This window comes from Spermophilus citellus (genome assembly GCF_964194105.1).
Source record: "Spermophilus citellus genome assembly, chromosome: 17".
Lineage (NCBI taxonomy): Eukaryota > Metazoa > Chordata > Mammalia > Rodentia > Sciuridae > Spermophilus > Spermophilus citellus.
In genome coordinates, this window is record NC_138199.1 from 50,976,061 (window position 1) to 50,998,654 (window position 22,594).

At 49.4% G+C, this 22,594-nt stretch overlaps 1 protein-coding gene across 8 annotated transcripts; it reads right to left on the reverse strand.

The window, feature by feature from the left end:
- Nucleotides 1–497: 497 nt before the first annotated feature.
- Nucleotides 498–13,593, reverse strand: NFE2L1 (NFE2 like bZIP transcription factor 1). 8 transcript variants are annotated; one of them, XM_081270474.1, is made up of 6 exons: nt 13,434–13,593; nt 10,368–11,382; nt 5,389–5,604; nt 4,877–4,966; nt 4,495–4,653; nt 498–3,619 (listed from the first exon to the last, which is right to left on the reverse strand). In XM_081270474.1, exons 2-6 carry the CDS (start codon nt 10,875–10,877, stop codon nt 2,276–2,278), a joined length of 2,319 nt encoding a protein of 772 aa, XP_081126600.1. In that variant the 5' UTR covers nt 10,878–11,382; nt 13,434–13,593; the 3' UTR covers nt 498–2,275. The 8 variants fall into 8 exon arrangements, with proteins under 8 accessions (XP_081126600.1, XP_081126601.1, XP_081126599.1 ...); XM_081270475.1 differs by lacking the exon at nt 13,434–13,593 and adding an exon at nt 13,027–13,145 and having other exon boundaries at nt 5,389–5,571; XM_081270473.1 differs by lacking the exon at nt 13,434–13,593 and adding an exon at nt 13,027–13,145.
- Nucleotides 13,594–22,594: the final 9,001 nt, after the last annotated feature.

The window sequence follows — 22,594 nt, forward strand, 5'->3', positions numbered from 1 at the left end:
TCCTCTTGCCTCAGCCTGAATTGCTGCATTATAGGTGTGTGCCACCATGCCTGACTAGAGTAGGTGTTTTGGAGGGATAACAGATTCTAGTCACCTTATTGTAGGCTGGCACATGCCTATAATCCCAGCAACTATATAGACTTGAGGGAAGAGGATCAGAAGTTCAAGATCAGCCGGTGCAACTTAGCAAGACCATGTCTCAAAAGATGATAAGGGCTTGCGATGTAATTCAGTGTAAAGCACCCCTGGGTTCAATCCCCAGTACAGGGGGGTGGGTAGGGAAAGCAGTCACTAACTTGTGGACAGGTAAGGAACTAGGCCAGGTGACACTTCCTTTTTTCCTTTTAAAATATCTGTCAAGCCTCCACAGCTCTCCACCCACTTCCCACTGGAGTTCTGCCTTAGCCACATAATGACCAATCCTCCCCCCATGGGGCCCATTTCCTTTACTCTGTTTGAATTCCAAGTGGGGAGAAACTGCACTTGAGAATGAATCATCCATTTTATTTTATTTTATTTTGTCATGTGCTCACAGCATCTCTTTTTCTCTCCTCTCCCTGGCAGGTCACAGAGATAAATTAAAAATAAAATCTACAAGGAAAATAATTTATAAAAAGCACTCCCAGGCTCTCGCCTTCTATCCCTACTGCTCAGTTAGAAACTACCCCCCCTCCCCACAGGGAGAGGAATCAGTGCTTTCCCCCAGAACTCACTCCTGCTAATCTGGGGCAGACAGAACTCCAGAGCCAAGCAGGGGTGGGGGCAGCAGTGGCAAACAGTTACAAATAGACATTGTGGTCCTGGAACCATCTGGCCACTTGGTGCTCCCCTTGCTGCCTCCCCCAGGCAGTGTTCCAGGAGCCCAGGCTAAGCTGGAGCTATGGAGAAGCTGCCTGTGGCCGAGAGCCTGGGGGAAGGTGCTCTCAGCCCCCCATTACATGCACTTCTCATTCTCCTAGAAAGAAACCCAAAAAAGAAAGCAGACAAGACCTCGGGACAGAGGAGAAAAAAAAATCCCAAGTATTCACACAGTTACACGGAGTTTTTATGGCAAAGAGAACATTTAGCAGCTTTGAATAGTGGGTCATCTCCTTCTTACTCAACACAAGCATCCTAGACCCTATAAGTGGAACAGGGCACAAGCCCTAAAAAACAAAGCGCAAGAAATTCTAAGAGGACTAGTTTCTTGTTGCTGGGTTTTGTTTTTCCCCAGTGACAAGACCAGTTGTTGATAGGCCAAGGCCTGAGGGAAGAATCACTCCCCAGTTGTGCTGAACACTGCCTGAAGTGCTGGCTTCTCCCTCCACATCATCCCCCTGCCTCCAGAGCAGCTCCCAAGAGAGGAAGCTGTAGGCCCAGTCCCAAGCACTGCCAGCCAGCACAGTGCCCTGCAGGGAGCCAGTGAGGGGCAGGAACACATAGGCGGCAGCAGGGCAGCAGTGGGTAGAGTACAGCGTTTCCATGCAGGCTCTGATGGAGACACTAGGAGCCTCAGCTCAGGGCAACTGGAGCACAGAGGGAGATGGCAGTGGCAGGGCAGTGGGTGACATGCTTGGTGTTGGGGCTACTGCAACACATGACCCTCTTCTGTTCCCTCTGCCCTCTGGCCCTAAACCAACAAGCCAGTGTTGGTTCCCCAAGGCTCCCATTTGACCAAAACATTACAGACCAAGAGTCCCCCTTCAGGGATACCAAAGAACAAGGAACAGAAAGAGTTTAACAGAGCCCCTCCCCGATCCCACCCTGTGTCTGTGTACCCCTCTGGGGTGAAATAGGGTTTATCACACCAGTAACCTAGGCCCACCAGAGTTGCTCAAACCTGTTGCCTGGAATCCTGGCCAAAGCCCACCTTAACTTTCCCTGTGATTTTTCTGACCACTTTGATTTTTTGGGTTTCCTTCCTTCCATTCTAGGAATAAAACTTTCTACTCCTTTCCTCTCCTGTCACTAGTCCCTTCCCTTTGTTGGCCTTCACACTAGCTGCTCCTCTACCTCCAGCAATGCTGGCACCACACATTCCTCACCACAAAGGGGTAAGGGTGGACCTCGACCACCCAGGTGGTTTGGCCACTTTCACCCACCCCACTGAGGGGAAGCAGAGCCAGACAGCGCCTGCGCCCGCCTCTTCCTGTACACTGACCCGCAGTCATCCCATCTGAGAAGATATATTGGATAAGAAGGCATTGAAGTCCCCGCAGTAGGTCTAGGTCCAGGTCCAGGCCCAGCCCTTCTCAAATTTCAGTCTTGGTGAGCATCACCCCCTGCCTCCCCAGGCTCACTTTCTCCGGTCCTTTGGCTTCCTCTCCTGCCGCCGGGCCTGCTGGTCAGCCATTGTGCGGGGAATGAGGAGAACACTGCCATCCCCGGCATACTGCAGGGCATACTGACTGGGCGAATAGGGCCGCCCGTTCTCATCCCGCAGCCGCCCAAACACTTCCTGGTATAAGCTCTGAACCTTCTGCTTCATCTGCCGCAGCGACCGGAGGAACTCCACCTTCTCCCGCAGCAGTCGGGCCTTATCACGCTGCAGGTCCTCCACGTCCCGTTCCAGGTTCAGGATGGTATCCAGCTTGCGCTTGCGGCAGTTCTGCGCTGCCATCTTGTTCTTGCCCCGACGACGGATGTCCCGGATGAGGCTCAGCTGGGCCTCACTCAGCTGGTACTTGGACAGTAGCTCATTGAACTCCTCTACAGGAAGGTTGATTATCTTGTCGTTGGTAAAAGGAATCTTCATGGCATGGGCTCTGTGCTCGTCCCGGCTCATCTGTTTGTCCAGGAAATCGGCCTGCTTCTCCTTGCTGCCTTTCTTTAGGGTGCTGGGTGGTGGCAGGTCAGCAGAGTCAAGGGCACTGGGAGCCATGTTGTAAGTGTGGTTATGGCCCACATGCTCCAAGTAGGGCAGGCAGGAGAGCTGGGACGGATCCTGGTAGCTCATGCGGCAGAACTTGGAATACTCAGGCTGGTAGCCAACCGCGCCCTCAGCCTCTTCCAGATCCAAGGTCTCAGAGTCAGAGCTGTAGCCAACAGCACCTTCCTCAGAAAAGGAAGAAGAGGCAGAGGAAGAGGCAGAAGAAGAGGAAGAGGAGGAAGAGGAGGAAGAAGAGCTGCCTTCAGAGCTGCTCAGGGAGGAAGGGCTGTGGCTGGAATCCAAGGAAAGGCCTGAGTCAGAATCAAACTCCTCTTCAAGCTGGGAGGCCTGCACAGGATTGAAGCCCTCCTCGATGGCTAAGTCCATCAGGCTGATCTCATCCAGCATGGCTTCGTCTAACAGACCCCCCAGTGGGTCAGGCAGTTCTGGGCCTGCTGTGTCATTGGCTGTGCCATTGAGCTGGGGTGGAAAGAAGAGCCCTGCCAGGTTGGTGGAGCTGAAAGTGGAGTTGAGGCTGGTGGAGTTGCTGGGGACCAGCGGGAGCAGTGTGGAGCTGTTGGCTACAGGCAGGTTCTCCACCTCAGGGCTGAAGAGGGAGAAGTCCTGGCTGCAGCCCCCCAGGGACGCCTGATGCAGGCTGACATTCTGATTGATGGGAGTGTTGGGGGCAAGGCTGTAGTTGGTGCTCAGTGGGTCCCCAGGAGGGGCATTGTACAGGATTTCACTTGCTGATGTGTTCACTTCCATGGCCTGGGAGGGAGAAGAACATACTGTTCACTAGGAGCAGACTCCTCCCTGAGGTCCACACCCTGCAGGACCCACCAGAAGCAGAGCTACCTAGGCGCAAGGACAAGAGGCTGGAAACCAAAGCCCAGTATCCGCTCCTGGACATACTTGGACCACTAGGCCTGGCAGGAGTGGGTTCCTCTGTGTGGACTCCACCCCAGTGCAGGACTGACCTGTTCCCGGTCATGTGTAACCAGACCCCCCCCACCTTGGAGACAAAGAATAACACTAGCACATTGAAAAGAACACCCAGACAGGAATCAGAAAGCCTAGCCACACCATGGTGCTGTATGACCACGGGCTTATCACCTAACCTCTCTGAGCTTTAATTTCCTCACATTTAAAATAAAAAAAGGCTGACTGGATGATTTTAAGAGCAAGTGAGATGATGATGGATGTAAAGCACTATGTGAACGTCAGCTATTACTTTTTTAAATTTTTCTTATCAATGCATTATAGTTATATGTGATAGTTGGGGCTAATTTTGACATATTCATAAATGCTTATAATAGGCTCCATTTCAAACATCAGTCATCCTTAATGCTTAACTATAGAAGCACAGAGTCAAGGGACTGTCTGCCTGAAGAAAAAGAAAGAAGGTACACCTAGGAGGCAGGATCTGCTTTGGAAGGCCCAGTCCTGGGTTTTAATCTAAAACCCACCTTGACTTTATCCCTCACAGTCCCAAGGACACACCTAGACAGGTTTCCTCTCAGTGTCCCCACTCTCTTAAGTATCAGCCAGAAAAATTGTTCCTCTCTCCCGAGAGATGCAGGTGACTGCGTACTAGGACACCCTACACAAAACCCTGTAGGTCTGTGCTGTTCGGACAGCCCTACCTGCATTTCCATGATGGACATGAGATCTTGCCACTGCTGTTCCAAATCAAATGGTGACTCTGTCCCCGTCAGGAGAGGAGACAAGAGGCTGTTTTGAAGAGCGGGGGGCTCGCTCTCACTAGGCACTGCTTCTGTTATGCTGGCGACGTTTGCTGGGAACTAGGGCAGAACACAGAGGCTTCAACTGGAGAAGGAAAGACCACCTTCTGCTTTCCTCCCAGCCACTACAACCTGGCTTCCTGTTTTCTTCCTTCCTTTGAATTCACCCACAGCAGCCAGGACAAGGCCAGAACCGAGAGCTGGCACTGCAGCCAGCCATGGAGCAACATGCCATGTGCAGCCTGCCCTGCTTACTCGGTGGGCTTTCCCTGGTCCTGCTCACCTCAGCATTCTCCCCAAAGGGGCAGGTGGCCTCCAGCAGCCTAAGGCACTCTTCCAGGGACAGGGCCGTCTGGTCCTCCCCACCAGGCACCTGTGGCAACAGCAACTGTAAGTCTGGCTGACCTGGGCCCTGGCTGCCTGGGCCTGACACTGTTCCCCAGCACAGCTGCAGGCCTGTAGTCTCCTTCCCATTTCCAGTTAATGGCACGCCCCAAGTCCCAAACTCCTAGGGACAACAGTAGGGTGGAAAAGTCCTGGTACAAGCAGAAAGGTTCATGATGCTCTGGCTCCTTTGCACTGCTGCCACAGCCTGGTACTCTGGCTCTGCTGCCATCCCCGCCCCCTTCTGCAGCCCAGCCACTGTGACTTATAGACCACAACCCAAAATAGACATTCACGTCCACCCCAAGGCACAACCTGCCTTCTTTAAGGGGAAGTTTCTGGAAGAACTTCAGCCTGGTGAATCTTGGGAATGTAGGGAGAAGTGAGGCCAGTGAGCCGAGGCAGTGGTACCTGTGCAGGGAAGCTCTCCCCCGTCTCTCCATCCACTAGCAGGTCTCGGGCCAGAGCTTCCGCACCCTCGCCTGCCCAGGTGTCCGCCTGCTCGCCTCCATCTCGCAGCTCCTTATCCACATCCTGCTCCTTCTGGCGATGACTGTAGTCAAAAACCTCACGCCCAGCCCCCAGATCAATATCCTGCCGCCAAAGGATGTCAATCAGATCTATGTCCTGAAAGACAGACCACCATGACTTTAGCTCTCACATTCCAGGGGCCCCTCCCTGTCCTGTCCCTCAGAGGTCCCTCCTAGCATCACTCTAGTTAGTCCTGGGTGAGGGCCCTCCTAGCCCTATGCCTGCTGTCTTTACCCCCTGGTTCCTCTGCACCAACAAGACTTCATTCATCTACTCCAGGCACTAGGGCACCCACCCACCCCAAAAAAGAGTCAAAGCAAAAGCCGCTAGTGCTAGTATGACCATCACAGGTCTGCAGGCTTAAAGATATGGATCAGAGACACACCCAGGCTGAAGGGCAAGGCTACCTCACCCCGACTTTAAAAGAAGGAGGAATCAGGAAACACCTCTCCTTTTGAGAATGGGAACCCTGAAAACATGGCTTGTAGAAGGCTGGCCATGGCAAGCAAGGGCATACTTGTGCAGAATTGCTTAGCAGGGGCCAGGCTTGCATCAGCCTGTGGTGCCACTGCATTTGCATAAAGGGGTGGGGTGGCTTAGAGAGGAAAATCCCTGCATTTCCAACCACCTGATGCAACCAATGACAACGACAAGCTGTCTCCAGCCCTTCCTCCAGTCTCTCCCCCTTCCCTGGCTGACAGCAGGAGTAAAGCTTGAACACCCACAACTCTTAAAAGCCCAGGCTCACCTCAGGATCCATCCCTGCCAGAATCCCCATCTCAGCTGATCCAAGCAAACTGCCTCCATCCCAGGGGAGCCCCAGGCAGTCAGATGATTCCTACTGGGCACTCCACCCCGGCCTAGGCCAGCGTGGTGTCCCCTCACACCAGTGCTCTCACTGATTCCCTTTCATACCACACCCTAGGTCTCACTGGCTCCCCATCAGTCAACCCATTCAAGGACATAATTCCCATCACTGCTCAGTTCCCATTGCCACCTTGGGCATCAAAATGCCTCCCTTCCCCTCTGCCCTGTGGCTCCTGAAGAGTTCCTGCATCAACTGCCATCCGCACTGCTACCAACACAGAACCCTGATAAGTAGAGCTATTTGCACTTCCTATACATGCTGCTCCCTCTGGCAAAAGTCTTCCCCACAAGGGAAGAAACCCTCAAGTGCTGCCTTCCATTCAGGATTAAAAAGCACACTTTCCAGAGAACAATATCCTTAGAGTAGACACCTCCCTAGCCCTAAGCAGGGCACAGTACCCTTTCCCACCACAATCTTCCCGATCCTAAGACCTCCCACGTGGACCTCTCCCCTTCAGTCTCCCACCATACACCAACCTGAACAGAAGCCCTGGACCCAGGAGCAGAGGGGGGCTGGGCCACCCGGTGACCAGCCAGCAAAGAGTTAAGGGGCTGGCTGCCTTTGGCATGGCCCCCACCACCGTGAGAGCTGCGGTCCAGGCGGGTCATGGTCTGCGAGAGGAGCCCCAGGGCAGCCGGTGCCGGGAAGCCGGACAGGGGGCTGCAAGGAGCTCTTGGCTTGCAGGGAGCACACCAGGCTGGAAGGGTGGCCCCTTGCTAGCTCCGAGGGGCCTGAGGAGGGCGCCCCGCCCGTGCTGCTGCCTGGGCGGCCCAGCCCAGCCCCCTTCCTCCATCCTGGAGCAGCCCCCTCCCACCTCACAACCCCAGTTCCACTCAGGAGCCCGGCAGCCCCCACCCTGAGCTCACCGCAGAGGCTGCAGTGAGTCGGGACTCCCACCCCATGCTCCGTGCTCACGCTGCAGAGGAAAGCGAGCTCCCTCCTGGGCCTAACCTCCCGCTCCTCCCTCTCTCCCCCTCCCACGCCCCCCAAACTTGTTACCTAGGCTGCAGCAAGGAACCAATCCCCTCCCCCTCCCACCCCGCAGGTCACTGCTGAGGCTGCAGAGAACCAATCCCCTCCCCCAGGTCAGCAGCTGGGCTGCGGAAAGAGCCAATCCCCTCCCACTGTCGTTACCTAGGCTGCGCCAGGAGCCAATCTCCTCCCCCAAGTCTCCGCTGGAGATGCAGAAGGAGCCAATCCCCTCCCACCGCCTGTTACCTAGCTGCAGACGGGAGCCAATCTCTGCACCAGGGCAGCTGGAGAAGCTGCCGCAAGGAACCAGCCCATCCCTGGGCCGCCTCCGTCTCCTTGAGGAGATGCACCCAGGGGCGGGCAGCCCCACCCAACCCAGTCAGTCAGCTGGGGTGGCGCAGTGAGAGCGCCCTGGGGGAAGGGGTGCCACTCTCCTCCCTCCTGTCGCATTTTGCTCCTCCAGCCCACTGTGGACTGGGCAGACACTCCTCCTGCAGCTTCGCCGGGAATCTAAATTCTTTGCTGGGAAGTCAAGAGTTTTTCCCTTTCTTAGGAAGGCTGGGGCCGGCCCTTAAGGCCAGGGATCACAAACTAAGCTGGGCAGGAACCCAGGACACCCAAGCCAATTAAAAAAAAAAAAAAAAAGGCCAGCAGCTTTGTCACCCTAAAACAGGCCAGACTGGAGGAAAGGGAAAGCCATTTTCACACACGTGCAACGATGTCACAGTGCTGGATGGGCCTAGCCCTAAGCAGGAGGAGGGGAGACACAACCCTGAAAACACATCACTTAGGGAGACAGGTGCTGGGCAATGCCCCAGCCACAAATATGCCTCCCACCCCCCCTTTCATCCTAACTTTTAAAAACTGCATTTTCTGCCTGTACCCTGACCTTGTCTCTCCAAACAAGGAGGGGGAAAGGCCCCTGGCTAAATCAGGATCACACTTAGATTCCATGGATTGGTTTCTCAGGGAGAAATTTAGCTTCCTCCTCACTGCTGCTGCTCCCCTGGAGGCTAAGGTCATATCGGAGAGACACTGTGTTCTCCCTGGTCACAGCCTGCTCCTAGCCTGGAAAGAGCCGTAAACAGGCCACCCCCTGCTCTGGGCAGAGTGCCAACCTTAAGGGGAATCCTATCCCTGACAAGGGCCTAGGCTATAGCTGTCCATCGAATAGACCTGGCAGCAGGGGAGCGCTACCACCCCAGGGATAATACTGGCTCCAGCAGTGCCTGTCACATGCTCAGGACCTGGGTATTTTTATCCCTGAGTTGCTGAGGAAATATTGTTCTAGACACATCATAATCCTCCCTCCCCCCCTCCCAGATTGGGCTCCTAAGGCTGACCCACTCCTCCTCCAGAAAGGAAGGGTGAAGGCCTAGGGTCAGGGAAAGCATGACCTTTACTGAGGGCCAAGAAAACAAGAAAGGGGGGAATCAAAGTTCCATCCCATTCCCTCCAGTACTGAACAGCCCAATGACATCCCAGATATCCCACATCTCATTCCAGAAGAGCTCCCCACAACCAGAATGGAACTACTCCTGTACGATTCCCAAAAGCAGCCCATTCCACAGATCAGAAGCTGGGAATATGCTTCCTCAGAACACTGGGCCAAGACTAGAGTCCACTTGAAGGACAGTGAAAGGGAAGCAGAAAAGAGGTAAGGTTCCAACCGTCACCGCAAGGATCTAAAATCAAGAGGTCCAGAAAGACAAGAAATGCTCCTAGCTCCTATGATCAGATGGGTAATCCTTGCCTGTCTCACAGCAGATCCAATAAAAGCCAGATGAGCAAAAGGCAAAGCTTCCCAGTCAGCACCAATAATAGTTGGAAGGTAGATAAAACTGTGGTTTAGGGGCTGGTCTGTACTGTTCAGGATGTTCGGCAACATCCTTGACCTCTACCCACTAGAGGCCAGTAGCACCCATCCCAAGCTGTAAGGACTGAAACTGTCTCCAGATATTGTCATCTGTCCCCTAAGGGCAGGAAGAGAGGCAAAAATCACCCCCAGATGAAGATCATAGGCCTAAAACAAGTCACATTTTTTGCCAGTCACTAACAGAGAACTGAGGTCAGGAACAGGCTCCAATGCGAGGGAGGCAAAACATGGCCTGACCTGGTAAGCAGAAGGAGTCCAGCTCTGCAGCACCTGTACACCTTTTCACATCCTTCCATGTCCCACCCCAGGGGGGGGGGGGAAGAGCCTAATGGAAAATGCAGTGGGCCTTTTCTCAAGCTCCTTAAGGTCGAGGGGCAAGTCAATTCATTTTTATCATTTAGGTAAGGCAGTGGCAACAGTAGCCACCTGCATCATTAAAGGCCCAGAAATGCATCCCTTTCTGTTCAGAACAGTGTGTTAGACATGTGACAGGAGCTGAAGATCGCCTCTCGCCTCTAACAGCTGGAGACAGTTGACTTGGGCAGAATAGTTTCTCTTCTAGGTTCCAGCCTTTTCTGCTCTACTCCCTGCAATGGGTTTTTAGCAAAGAATTGGAGCCTTGGCCTTTCCTGGCCAAGAATAACTACCAAGCCTACCCTTTGGCTCAGGCCCAAGAGAGCTGAGTTATCAGGACTGTACAACAAGAGGCCTGACCACAAAGGAAAACTTTAGGGTACATGTATTTTGATGTTGGGGGAGGTACAAGGCAAGAGGCCACAATATGTGTCTTAGCAACAGATACACACTTCATCACAGCCCATCACAACATGACCCTCCCCCACCTCGTACTTTCAGTAGTCATGTTGAAATCCAAGCAGTAAACACACTGGCATGTTCTAGGAACCTCCCACTGACCTGACAGTACATTTAGAGGTGGGTCAATGGTTCCACACAGGGAAATGCTCCCAGCCCCTAATCCTAAAGTCAGACAATTCATCCCATTTCTAGCCAAGTACAGTGCCTGAGACCCCCTAGAATCTGTCTGGTTCTTTATAGGTCTTAATGCTGTGACCACAGTCCTTCAGGACCAACCCACTCCTCCCAAACCCCCAGGTCCCACCCACCCACCACAGGGCCACTAACCTCTTTGGTTAAGTCTCCACTGACTGGAGGGGCTACAGCCCCCAAATCCTCCAAATCTTCACTGAATCCCTGCTCCGTTTCGCTTTCTCGCACCCCGTTGTCTGGGCCTGTCACATCTTGGAGGCCACTGGAACTCTCGAGGGCGAGGCCTGAGCTGGGCTGGGTGCCAGAGACAGACCCCTCCGGGTCCCGGTGAACCAGCCAGGCATTTACCTCAGTGGTTGGCACCTGGAACCTGTCCAGGGCCCTCACCTGACTGAGGAGCCGCCGGGCAGTGAAGTAATTGTCCAGGTCTATGCTCTTGGGGTGGATACCATAGCCATCCAAGGTATTCCTCAGGTTGTGGAACTGGGTCTGAGTATAGGCAGAACTGGGCCCCAGGATGATCTCCCGGAGCGGGGGGAGCTGTGAGGTCAGGTAAGTATCCACGTCCACCCGCACCCCAATCAGACTCAGAAGAATGGTGAACTGGAGAAGTCCTTCCGTTAAGTATTTCTTCAGAGAAAGCATTGCTGAAGGACCAGAATGTTTATGCTTTTTGGTTTTTAAATCTTCCAAAAGACAAATCAAGGCCACTGCTCTGCCGCTCCAGCCAGCAGGTTACCCTCCTCAGTGCCAAACCCTGTACCCCACCCTGGCAGAACACAGGGGTTGAGCTCCCTGATGGCCCCAGAGGAAAGCACACCCTGTGGAGCCAAGGCCACACTCCAGACCACATTCACTTTTCCCTTCTTGACACCTCACCTCTGAAAGTACAACTGTTCCTAACCCAGTCCAGGCCCTGAGGGCCCACGTGACTTACTGTCTCCACAGTCCACATACAGTCACTTCCTCACTCACATTAGTTGTCCTCTCTGTAGATTCCACTGCAGGCTGTTCTCAGGAACAGCTGATGGATTTTTTTTTTCCTTCTCCCTCCTAAGGTTTATTTTCTTTGGCTGGAGCTAGAGGCCTTTTGTCTTGGGTCAGAGTGTCCCGCCTCCTCCACACTTACCAGGGGGGTTTCCAGAGAAACCTGAAATAGGAATCACAAGAGCAACAAGATAAGATTCCATACTTCTCACATGATGTTCATGACAGAAGACAGGAAACATATTAAAAGGCCAATTTTACAGGGTTAAAAAAAAACACAAAACACCCAACCACTTAAACTCTCAGGGAAAAAAACAAAGCAACCTGTTATAGACAGAATAATTTTAAGAGGAAAGTCCTGATGAGAAAAGATCTCTTACTGCACATTAAATTTATAATTTAAAAGTAGCTTGCTTTGGATAAGCAGACAATGCCCAGAGCATCCAAACTACCTTAAACTTTGTCTGATTTACCAACCCTTCCCCCCTCATACAGGCACAACATTACCCGGCTTCTATTTTTAGCATGTGAAGACCATTTCCTATCTTAAAGGAAAGTTGGTTTCCCATCTCTCAGGAGAAAACTGCTTAGGATCCTCCCTTCCAGTTCTGAAGGGGAGGGAGAGATTATTAATGGGTGAGAGTGTGTAAAAACACGAGGACAATGTTCAGTTCACCATTCCACACAATAGAATAATGCCTTTTGTTTTCCCAACTTTGAAATATGATTTCTATTTCCTAGCATCTTCACATTGAGAGAGAGAGAGAGAGAGAGAAGAAGGAGGAGGAGGAGGAGGAGGAGGAGGAGGAGGAGGAGGAGGAGGAGAAGGAGAAGAAGGAGAAGGAGAAGAAGGAGAAGAAGGAGAAGAAGAGGGAGAGAGGGAGAGAGGGAGAGAGGGGGAGAGGAAGGAGAGGAAGGAGAGGAAGGAGAGGAAGGAGAGGAAGGAGAGGAAGGAGAGGAAGGAGAGGAAGGAGAGGAAGGAGAGGAAGGAGAGGAAGGAGAGGAAGGAGAGGAAGGAGAGGAAGGAGAGGAAGGAGAGGAAGGAGAGGAAGGAGAGGAAGGAGAGGAAGGAGAGGAAGGAGAGGAAGGAGAGGAAGGAGAGGAAGAGAGGAAGGAGAGGAAGGAGAGGAAGGAGAGGAAGGAGAGGGCGAGGGCTGGAGTTGTAGCTCAGTGGTAGAGCACTTGCCTAGAATGTGTGAGGCCCTGGGTTCCCAGCACCACATAAAACTGAATAAACAAAATAAAGCATTGTGTCCATCTACAAATAAAAATAAATAATAAAAATAAAATAAAAGAGAGAGAGAGAGACACAAAGTGTGTGTGGGGGAACGACGACGATGGGGGCATTCATAGGATTGTTCCATCTACAATTTGAAAAGGCAGGTCTTATCTTCATTCATATGACCTTCTGAGCCAAAGCAGAAGGATAAGGCCAAGTTCTCAAGCCACACTGCCAACTGTGAGAGGGCAAATGTGCCTTTCAGTTTCTGGCTTCTACTTTTGAGCTTCCATTAATCACATAAACCAAGACATATCCTTCTCCTCTCCTCCACCAACCTCATTCTAAACTGGAAACAAGATCTACACATACACATACGCCCACGCAATCACACACCCTCATTTGGTCCGAGTAAACACAAATGCAACCCTGAATTCCTGCTTACGCTACCCTCCCGTTCCCATGCAACTTGTTACAAAACCTAAAGAACTAATTAAGTTCGAGAAACCAGACAAAGTTCTCTCCTTAAAGACCAAGTTAAGGCCAAAAGGCCGTGGCTTGAGTCCGGTCCCACCCTGCCCCGAATACCCGAGTCCGGCTGGGACCAAGTCGCCATGCCTACTCTTGGCGCCTCGGCTTCTAGCCTTCTGGGGCAGCAAGCGAACAAGTGCTACCTTCCTGGCCTTGACTCACCCTTAAAGGCAAACCTCACCCCGCCCTCCGATCCCGTGGCCCCACCCCACTCGCAAGCCGGCCTCACACCACGCCTTCTCTTGCCCTCAGCCCTCCCCAGTCCATCCCACCCAGGAGCTAGCTTTCTCCTCGGCCCCGCGGCTCTTCCCTACCAGGCCCAGGGTCCGACCCGGATTGAAATCCGCTTGGTCGCCGGGCTCCGGTCTCCAGCCCCTCAACCACATCCCGCCGCCCCTCACCCTATAAGCCTCACAACCCCGCAGCGCGCGCCCCGCCCCTCAGGAAAAGAAAAGTGCCGGTACCCGCTGCTGAGCTTGGCGTCCACCTCTACTGCCACAGCAGGCTTTCAGCCCAAGTCCCGGCCTCGTCGCCGCCGTCGCCGCCGCCGCCGTCGCCGCCGCCGCCACCGCCGGCCTAGCGCTCCCTGCCTCCGCTTCCCTCCCCGCCCCCTCCTTCCACTGCACTCGGAAACCCGCCCGCCGCGGCACCACAACTCTTCCTCCAATCAGTGAGCCGAAACTACGGCCTTTGCCGGATGTTGCTCTGATTGACAGCAAAGAAAGCCCAATAGTTGAATATACCTCCGTCTCCCCTGGCCCGTATCCCCAAAACTGACATGACCCACAGTCCAATGGATGTCCATGCCCGCCCCATGGCGTGGGCCCACCAATGAGTGGGGAGAAGGCCCCAGGGTCTGGCATCGTGCGTTTGAGGCGGGCGGTGTTACAGGTTGATCCTTTTTAGCACATTTTGTAGCTAGGGAAAAGGGCTCAGGACAGAGGATAGGAGGGGTATCGCCCAGGAGCGCGGAATTGCACCTCTGATGGTTCCCATAATGACTTGCAAAAGTCAGGTGAGAACGGGGTGGGGGAGTTGAGGCGGGGCTCAGGGCATGTGGTTTTTGTGGTGGCGACGCTCTTGCCGCCATCTTGGTTGCTGGCAACGGAAACTCATGTCCTGGCTTCCTTCCCCCACGCCGCGCGCTGCACTTGTAGGCAAGGACGGTAGGGCCTCGTGGCCCAGGCAAGGGTCAGTTTATGGGAACAGTCCTGCAGGCAGTTTGTTACAACAATCTGAATGTTAGCGATGTGAGAGATTGGGAATAATAGCAATTATTTTGCCATCAATGGAACACACAAAGAGTCCTAACTTCCCCCCACAGAACTTAGACTTGGCTTTTTTTTTTTTTTTTTTGGGGGGGACCAGGGTTTGAACCCAGAGCGCGTAACCGCTGAACCATATCCCGACATACACACACCTCTCTCCCCCCTCCCCCTTCCCCCTCCCCCTTCCCCCTTCCCCCTTCCCCCTCCCCCTTCCCCCTTCCCCCTCCCCTCCCCCTCCCCCTCCCCCTCCCAAGTTCAAGGACAGCCTCAGCAACTTGGTGAGACCCTGTCTCAAAATGAGGAGCAATAATAATAAAGGGCTAGGATGTGGCTTACTCGTTAAGCTCCCCTGTGTTCAATCCCCAGTACCAAAAATATAATAAAAATAGTCAAGACTGTTGGGAAAGAAATGTTTAAAACCATAGAACTAGAAGATATCAAGACCCAACTAAAGTTACAGGATTAAATAAGACTATTTTGAGAAGATGAAAAGAGATCATAAAAATTCTGGTATGTTCTAAATTTAATTATAAAGGCTGAAAGGTGAATGAAGAAAGAGATAAGGAAGGTTAATAAATTAACAGGTGCTGGTGAAACAACCAAAAATGTTATTTATGTAGAAACCTTGACTTAAATCCCATCTGAGACAATCACTAGGACCATTTCCCTCCTCTCACTCCTTGCTTATTTATAAAATGTTCAGGACTGTTAACCCCACTGAATTCAGAAGCAACAATTACTTCTCCTTATGGACTGCCCTCCTACTCTAAAATTTTCCCTGCTTCTCCTTATCCTACCCTCTTATCTATAGCCAGTGTACAGGTTACAAACACTTACCTTCTTTAAAATTTAAAAGTGTTTTTAAGCTGAGCAGTGGCAAATCACTTCTGTAACCCTAGTTACCTGGGAGGCTGAGGCAGGAGGATCACTAGTTCCAGGCCAACCTGAGCAATTTAGCAAGATCTTGTCTCTAAATAAACAAATAAGGCTGGGAATCTAGCTCTACTGAACCCTTAGATTCAATCCCCAGCACTAATCATCATCATCATCATCATCATCATCTCATAGCTCTGCTTAGGCACACATTTTTCCAACTACTACTTAGCCTTGCTGCAGGTAGTTTTCAAAAACTTGTCTTAGGATGGTGCTTTATCTGACCACCATTTGTAACAGCTTAAAAACACTTTTATTTCAGAGATCCATTGGTCTCAAGAGTTTTGGTTTAATAAAGAAGGAACAAAAGCAATAGTTTTAAAGGAGAGTATATTGACTAGTAGTTTTCTTTTTTTCTTTTTTTTTTTTTTTTTTTTTGTGTGTGTGGTACTAGAAACCTGGGTGGTCTACCACTGAGCTACATTCGTCTCCAGCCCTTTTTATTTATTTTTTATTTTATATATCTATATCTATCTATATGTATGTATATAAATAGAGATAGATATATACATGCATGCATATATATTTTTATTTTTTGGTACTGGGGATTGAAACCTGGGGCACTGTATCATGGAGGTATATTCCCAGTCCTTTTTTTTCTTTTTTTTTTTTTAAAGAGAGAGAGAGAGAGAGAGAGAGAGAGAATGAATTTTATTTTTAATTTGCTGCGGACACAACGTCTTTGTTTGTATGTGGTGCTGAGGATCGAACCCGGGCCGCACGCATGCCAGGCGAGCGTGCTACCGCTTGAGCCACATCCCCAGCCCCCTAGCCTCAAACTTCTGATCCTCTTCCTTCAGCCTCTGGCGTCACTAGGATCATGAACATGCACCATGGTGCCCAACTTTTCTTTCTTTCTTTCTTTCTTTCTTTCTTTCTTTCTTTTTTTTTTAATTTTGAGACAGGCTAACCTCAAACTTGCAATTCTTCCTCAGTTGCTAGGATTACAGGCATGTGCCAGCAAATGATTTTTTTAAATTTATTTTTTAGTTGTAGATGGACATATATTTTTATTTATTTTTATGTGGTACTGAGGATCGAACCTGGTGCCTCTCTTGTGTGAGGCAAGTGCTCTACCGCTGAGCTGTAGCCCCAGCCCCAAGTGATTGATTTTTAAAAAAAAAAAATTTTTTAGTTGTAGATGGACACAATACCTTTATTTTATTTAATGTGGTGCTGAGGATTGAACCCAGTGCCTCACATGTGCGAGGCAAGCACTCTGCCACTGAGCCACAACCCCAGCCCAAGTGATTGTTTTTGACAATTTAAAATCTTGACACAGTTAAACAAAAAATGGACAATTTGGGGAGTAAGGGATTTTTTTTTTTTTTTTGGTACTAGGTATTGAACTCAGGGGCACTTAACCACTGAGCCACATCCCCAGCCCTATTTTGTATTTTATTAAGAGACAGGTCTCACTGAGTTGCTTAGAGCCTCACCATTGCTGAGGCTGGCTTTGAACCCATGATCCTCCTGTCTCAGCCTCCCAAGCTGCTGGGATTACAGGTGTGCGCCACCACACCTAGCAAGTAAGGAAATCTTAATGCCAGCAAAACTATTTTAGACAAATCCATTTGTGTATTTTAAAAAATTTTAAGTTGTAGATGGATACCTTTATTTGATTGATTTATTTTTATGTGGTGCTGAGGGTCAAACTCACATGTGCTAGGCAAGTGCTCTACCACTGAGCTACAATCCTAGCCCTCCATTTGTGTTTTCCAAGTACTAAGGACAGAACCCAAAGCCTCCAAATGTCTTTTGAGCTGCCTAACTGGATATCAGGTGCCTAAGAAAAGAAATAAAATCACACACATTAAAAAAAAATAACATGAAATTTGGTAAGATAAGTATTCACCAAGACAAAATAGTGAAGGGAAGCCACACTGGAGAGATAATGGGATAATTTTTTTTTTTTTTTTTAAGAAAGGCTATCTAGGGCTGGGGATGTGGCTCAAGCGGTAGCGCGCTCGCCTGGCATGCGTGCGGCCTAGGTTCGATCCTCAGCACCACATACCAACAAAGATGTTGTGTCCACTGAGAACTAAAAAATAAAAATATTAAAAATTCTCTCTCTCTTTAAAAAAAAAAAAAAGAAAGGCTATCTGGGGGCTGGGGCTGGGGCTCAGCGGTAATGCACTTGCCTGGCATGTGTGAGGCACTGGGTTCAATTCTCAGCACCACGTATAAATAAATAAAGGTCTATCGACAACTAAAAAAAAAATGAAAAAAAGAAAGGCTATCTAAATCAGGGTACCCTGTAATCCCAGCTAGTAGGGAAGCTGAGGACCACAAGTTCGAGACCAGCCTAGGCAATTTAGTGAGACCCTGTCACAAAATGAAAATAGACTGGGGATGTAGCTCAGTGGTAGAGTACTAACATGTGAGGCCCTGGATTCAGTCCCTGAGTACTGAATTAAAAGGCCTATTTTATTATTAAAAACAAAACAGATGCAAGAGGTTGAGGCAGGAAAAGGCAGTGGGAAGCCAGGAAGGGGGTTGGCTTTAATGCAAGTTAGAGACCAGCCTGGGCAGCATAGCAAGTTCCTGTCTCAAAATAATAAAATATAATAATAATAATAATAGGACTGGGGGAGTAGCCAAGTATTAGAGCACCCCTGAGTTCTATCCCCAGTACCATACACACAAAAAAGACACCGGTTTTACTGTGTTACTGGGATGGAGCTCTTGGGCTCAGGGAATCCTCCTGCCTCAGCTACTTAAGTAGCTGGGATTACAGAAGTGGGCCATCACACTTGGTTCTATATGGTCTCTTTTTAATAACTCATATGTATCTTTTTTTAAGTAATTTTTAGTTGTCAATGGACTTTTATTTTATTTATTTATATATGGGGCTGAGAATCGAACCGAGTGCCTAGCACATGATAGGCAGGCACTCTGCCACTGAGCCACTGCTCCAGTCCCTCATATGTATATTTGAATAGCAGTTACAAGACCCCTCTGGGTCTTGGGTGTGGAAGGGATGGCAGGCACTGAGAAGAGAAGCCCATGTTAGAAAAGGGCTAAGAGAGCAATGGAAAGACATTTTGTTTTTGCCCACATTATGTGGTTCATTTCTTTTGCTTCCTAACTTCAAGTACCCTATATAAATGTGCATAATAATTATTTGAGTGTAAAATAATTTACAAAGAGATGGATCAGGAACAGTATTATTGGGTTAAAGAATTGGGGGGGGGGCAGGCTGGGGATGCAGAATTTAGTGGTAAAGTGTATTCTCTGGATTCAATTTCCAGCACCACAATAAGTAAATAAAGAAATAAAAATAATGAAGAAGAAGGAGGAAGAGAGAGAGAAGGAAGAGGAGGAGGAAGAGGAAGATGAAGAATGGGGAGTAATAAGAGAAAGTTTCCTGCTCAGCAGTTTCAGAAAGATGGAAAGTAAAGGGAAACTGCCAAGAATCGCAAGGGCTGAGGAGACTGTAGGTATAGAAAATCTCAGTTGTAACAGCAGTCGGTTAAGCCTGGCGCAAGATGTGCGCCAGGGATATTTGATACTCCATGGTAGGGAGTACAGACAGAAAGACTGCCTTGCACTTTGTCTAGAGTTCCAGATCAAGTCTGAGCAGGTGCAAACCTCCTTCCCAGAACCTGCTGATTAACCTTGTAAAATCCAGGGTGTGTCCTTTTTTACCCAGCAAGCCACCCTCCCCCTTCCCTTTGCCTGGGACAACTGTTAATAGGACAATTACCCAAGAAGCAAAAGAAAGATCCCATGCTGATGTGTCATCAGTCCCAGTATATCCATTAAATCAGACTGAGAAGACCGCTGGAAAAAGGGAGCGCATGCGCTTGCTCCCTAAGGGAGAGGTTGACAGCCATCAGTAAAACCAGACTTGCCCTTTTGAATCCAGGCTGCACAGAACAGGAAAAGGCAGTGGGAAGCCAGGAAGGGGGTTGGCTTTAATGCACAGGGATTTAGGGTAATAAAAGAGCCAGCGAACTATAAAGCATACAATGAAATTCCCACTCCTCCTCCAGAGAGTATGTATTGATCCAGGCTTCTCTGTAGGAAAAGCTGCCCCTGCTGCTGCTACTGCTGCTACCAGCAGGCACATCCATCCTCCAGTTATCCCTGGAGGGTGACACCTGCCAGGAAACCCTAAGGGGGAAAAAAAAAAAAGAAAGGATCTGTGGGAGAGTAGACTGGCTGGAGCGTGAATTTCTCCAGGAACAGTGGGAATTGTTTTTTCCTCTAAGGGAAACCCAGTCTCTCAGCCATTCTGATTTCCCATTATTTTTCCTTCTTTAAAAATGTTTTTAGGCTGGGCGTGGTGGCACATGCCTGAAACCCCAGAGACTTGTGAGGCTGAGACAGGAGAATCACAAGTTCAAAGCTAGTCTCAGCAACGGCGAGGTGCCAAGCAACTCAGTGAGACCTTGTCTCTAAATAAAATACAAAATAGGGCTGGGAATGTGGCTCAGTGGTTGAGTACCCCTGAGTTCAATCCCTGGTACAAAAAATAAATAAATAAATAAATGTTGCTAATCTGTATAAGCATTTCTCATTTTCCAACCCCATCTAATCCAGGAGAATGAATTAGCTGGCTGTCTGAGGTTTCCTTCTTACATCCCTTCTGAGAGATTCTAGGATTACATCCTATCAATACTATTAGTGTGTCTTGCAATGAAATCAAGAATGTTTCTCGGCTAATCCAGACATCTGGCTCCCTTTCTTACATGGTAAACATTATTAGCAAAATTGTTACCATTAAACTATCAACAGAGGTAAAGCTCTTTTGCCAGCCCACCTCTTCCCTATACACACCACCACACTATCTTAGAAGATTGCTTCTCAACCCTGGCTGCACGTGAGAATAACCTGGGGAAATTGCAAAAAAATATCAACGCTTAGGTCCCATCCTAAACTAATTAAATCAGAGCCTCTTAGAGAAGAATTGGGCATCAATATTTTGCAGAAGTTCCTTAGGTGATTCTTATGTGCAGTTGGAGCAGAGAATCACTAGCTTGGAGCAAAAATCCAAATTGGGTGAAAAAAGAATTGCAGTGCTAACGCAGACTAGAATCATCATCTAGTTTTAGGATGTTCTCTTTCTTAGTCCTAAAACATTCTCTTCCTTGACCAATACAATGAAAATGCCTTATTGTTCATTCATACCTTGGTGTAAATTTTTGAAACTTAGTTCAACTCTCCTAATATGTCTGAGTTGCCCCAAACAAATTTTCTTTGCATAGCTCTCAGTGCAATATGTTATGATTAGGCAGGTGCCCTTGTGAAGTGGGAAGGTACTCATAGATGGCTTCACATATCTGGCTGTTACTAGCTAGACTAGCCTAAGCTAAATGAAGACAATATAGATATTCACAAGTCTTAAAAATCAGATCATGGGGCTGGGGATGTGGCTCAAGCGGTAGCGTGCTCGCCTGGCATGCGTGCGGCCCGGGTTCGATCCTCAGCACCACATACCAACAAAGATGTTGTGTCCGCCGAGAACTAAAAAATAAATATAAAAAAAAAATTCTAAAAAAAAAAAAATCAGATCATGTGCCAGGCTCAGTAGCAAACACCTGTTATCCCAGCAGCTTGGGGGGCTAAGGCAGGAGGATCACAAGTTCAAGGCCAGCCTCAGCAACTTAGTGAGATCTTGTCTCAAAATAAAAAATAAAAAGATTTGGGGGGGGGGCTGGGGTTGTGGCTCAGTGGTAGCGTGCTTGCCTAGCATGCCTGAGGCACTGGGTTCAATTCTCAGCACCACATACAAATAAGTGAAAATGAAAGTCCATCAACAATATAAAAAATATTTTAAAAAAAAGACTTGGAGATATGGCTCAGTGGTTAAGCACCCTTGGGTTCAATCCCAAGAAAGAGAGAGAGAGAGAGAGAGAGAGAGAGAGAGAGAGAGAGAGAGGAAGGAAGAAAGGAAGGAAGGAAAAGAAAAGAAAGAAAGAAAAAGAAAAATCAGATCATGTGTGTAAAGACACTTGCACATGGGGGTAGAGTTGAGTGTGAGGCCCTTTGTTGGTCAATTGTCTCTCTATCCACCCTGAAACTTTGTGCCAGAGAAAGCCAAAGATGTTGAAGAAATGAGAGCTGTCTTTAGAATGGTCTACTGAAAGCCCATTCTGCAGATGGAGCATTGAAGCTTTAGTTTTCTTTCAAGCACAACATACATCCACACCTCTTATTCCCACACCTCCCCAACTTGACATTATAGCAGGAAGGATCTAGGGGCTGGTACCCAAGGGAGCTGTTTCTTCTTGTCACACAGGAATAGATGCTAAAAATCCCAGGGCATACAGCACAGACATGCAGCAGTAGAAGAATGAATCAAAGGAAATGGAATGGTCTCCACTCCAAAATATACCATGATCCACACTCATTTGAATCGCCTGTTTTCTAGGGCTCCAAAGGACAGGGACAAATCCTGAGTGCAGTGACTGTAGAATCTCTAGCAGTTAGAAATATGCACTGCCCCTGCCCTCATTCCCAGGCAACCACACCACCTGGGAGCAGAAAGCAAAGAAACATGAAGGCTGCATGCTTCCACAGCCATGGCTTCCCCGCCCCAGGCAGACTGTTGAGTTGACTCTCTCTTGTTGAATCTGCACACCTTTTCAGTGCTGCAGGCCATGAACTGGAGTCCTCGTGGGGCAACACAGAGGATGACACTGTCTCAAGTACACTCTTTGTCTGCCTCTGTACATAGAACCCCATCAGAGGTGTAGCTTAGGCTGGGGAAGTAACAGGGGAGTTCCCTAGGACTCCACTGAGGGAGTCTGGGAAGGGCCATCATTGGGAAACATCTCCTTGAAAGGTTCAATGTGAAGACTCTGAATTTATTTATTCATCTCTGTACTTAAGATGTAAAGAGATCTTGGTGATTATAAGAATAGTAACAACAGTGGTGGAACAGGTCGAGGTGATGAGGGTTTCGCGGTTCCTAAGCTTCCTTCCCAGCTAGACTTCTCTTAGCCCAAGCCATAGGCCCCCTCCAGTGCCTTTTCATCTATCCCTGCAATTAATTTCTCCCTTGCCATCCCCATGGTTCTACCCCCACCTCCTCAGGTCCCTATCTTTCCATGTCTTCCCCTCTCCCTTCTTCCAGAGGCTGACGTTTTCCCCTGGTGGGCACCATGAGCCCAACAGAGGCTGATAAATGCCCCAGGGGGCTTTTTGGTGCTGTCTTTGTATATGAGCTAAATAAGGACTAGCTCACAGAGGGTATTAAAGCATCCAAATAATCAAATCAATATTTTCTATAACATACCCAGCCAGCTTGACCACTGACATACTTCCAATGATCTAGAGGCCAAACAAAATGCCCAGATATGCTGGGGACATAGATTAGTAGAGTGTTTGCCTAACATGTGTGAGCCACTGGGTTCAATCTCCAGTACTGCCCCCCCCAAAAAAAAAAAAACAAGAAAGAGAGAGAGACAGAGAAAGAG

Excerpts from the sequence above, each read along its gene's own strand:
- NFE2L1 (XM_081270474.1), bottom strand. The coding sequence starts at position 10,877 with ATGCTTTCTCTGAAGAAATACTTAACGGAAGGACTTCTCCAGTTCACC. Across the intron at positions 5,605-10,367 it reads GTGGAGACTTAACCAAAGAG|GACATAGATCTGATTGACAT; the intron begins GTTAGTGGCCCT and ends TCTGTCTTTCAG. Across the intron at positions 3,620-4,494 it reads TGTCCATCATGGAAATGCAG|GCCATGGAAGTGAACACATC; the intron begins GTAGGGCTGTCC and ends TCTCCCTCCCAG.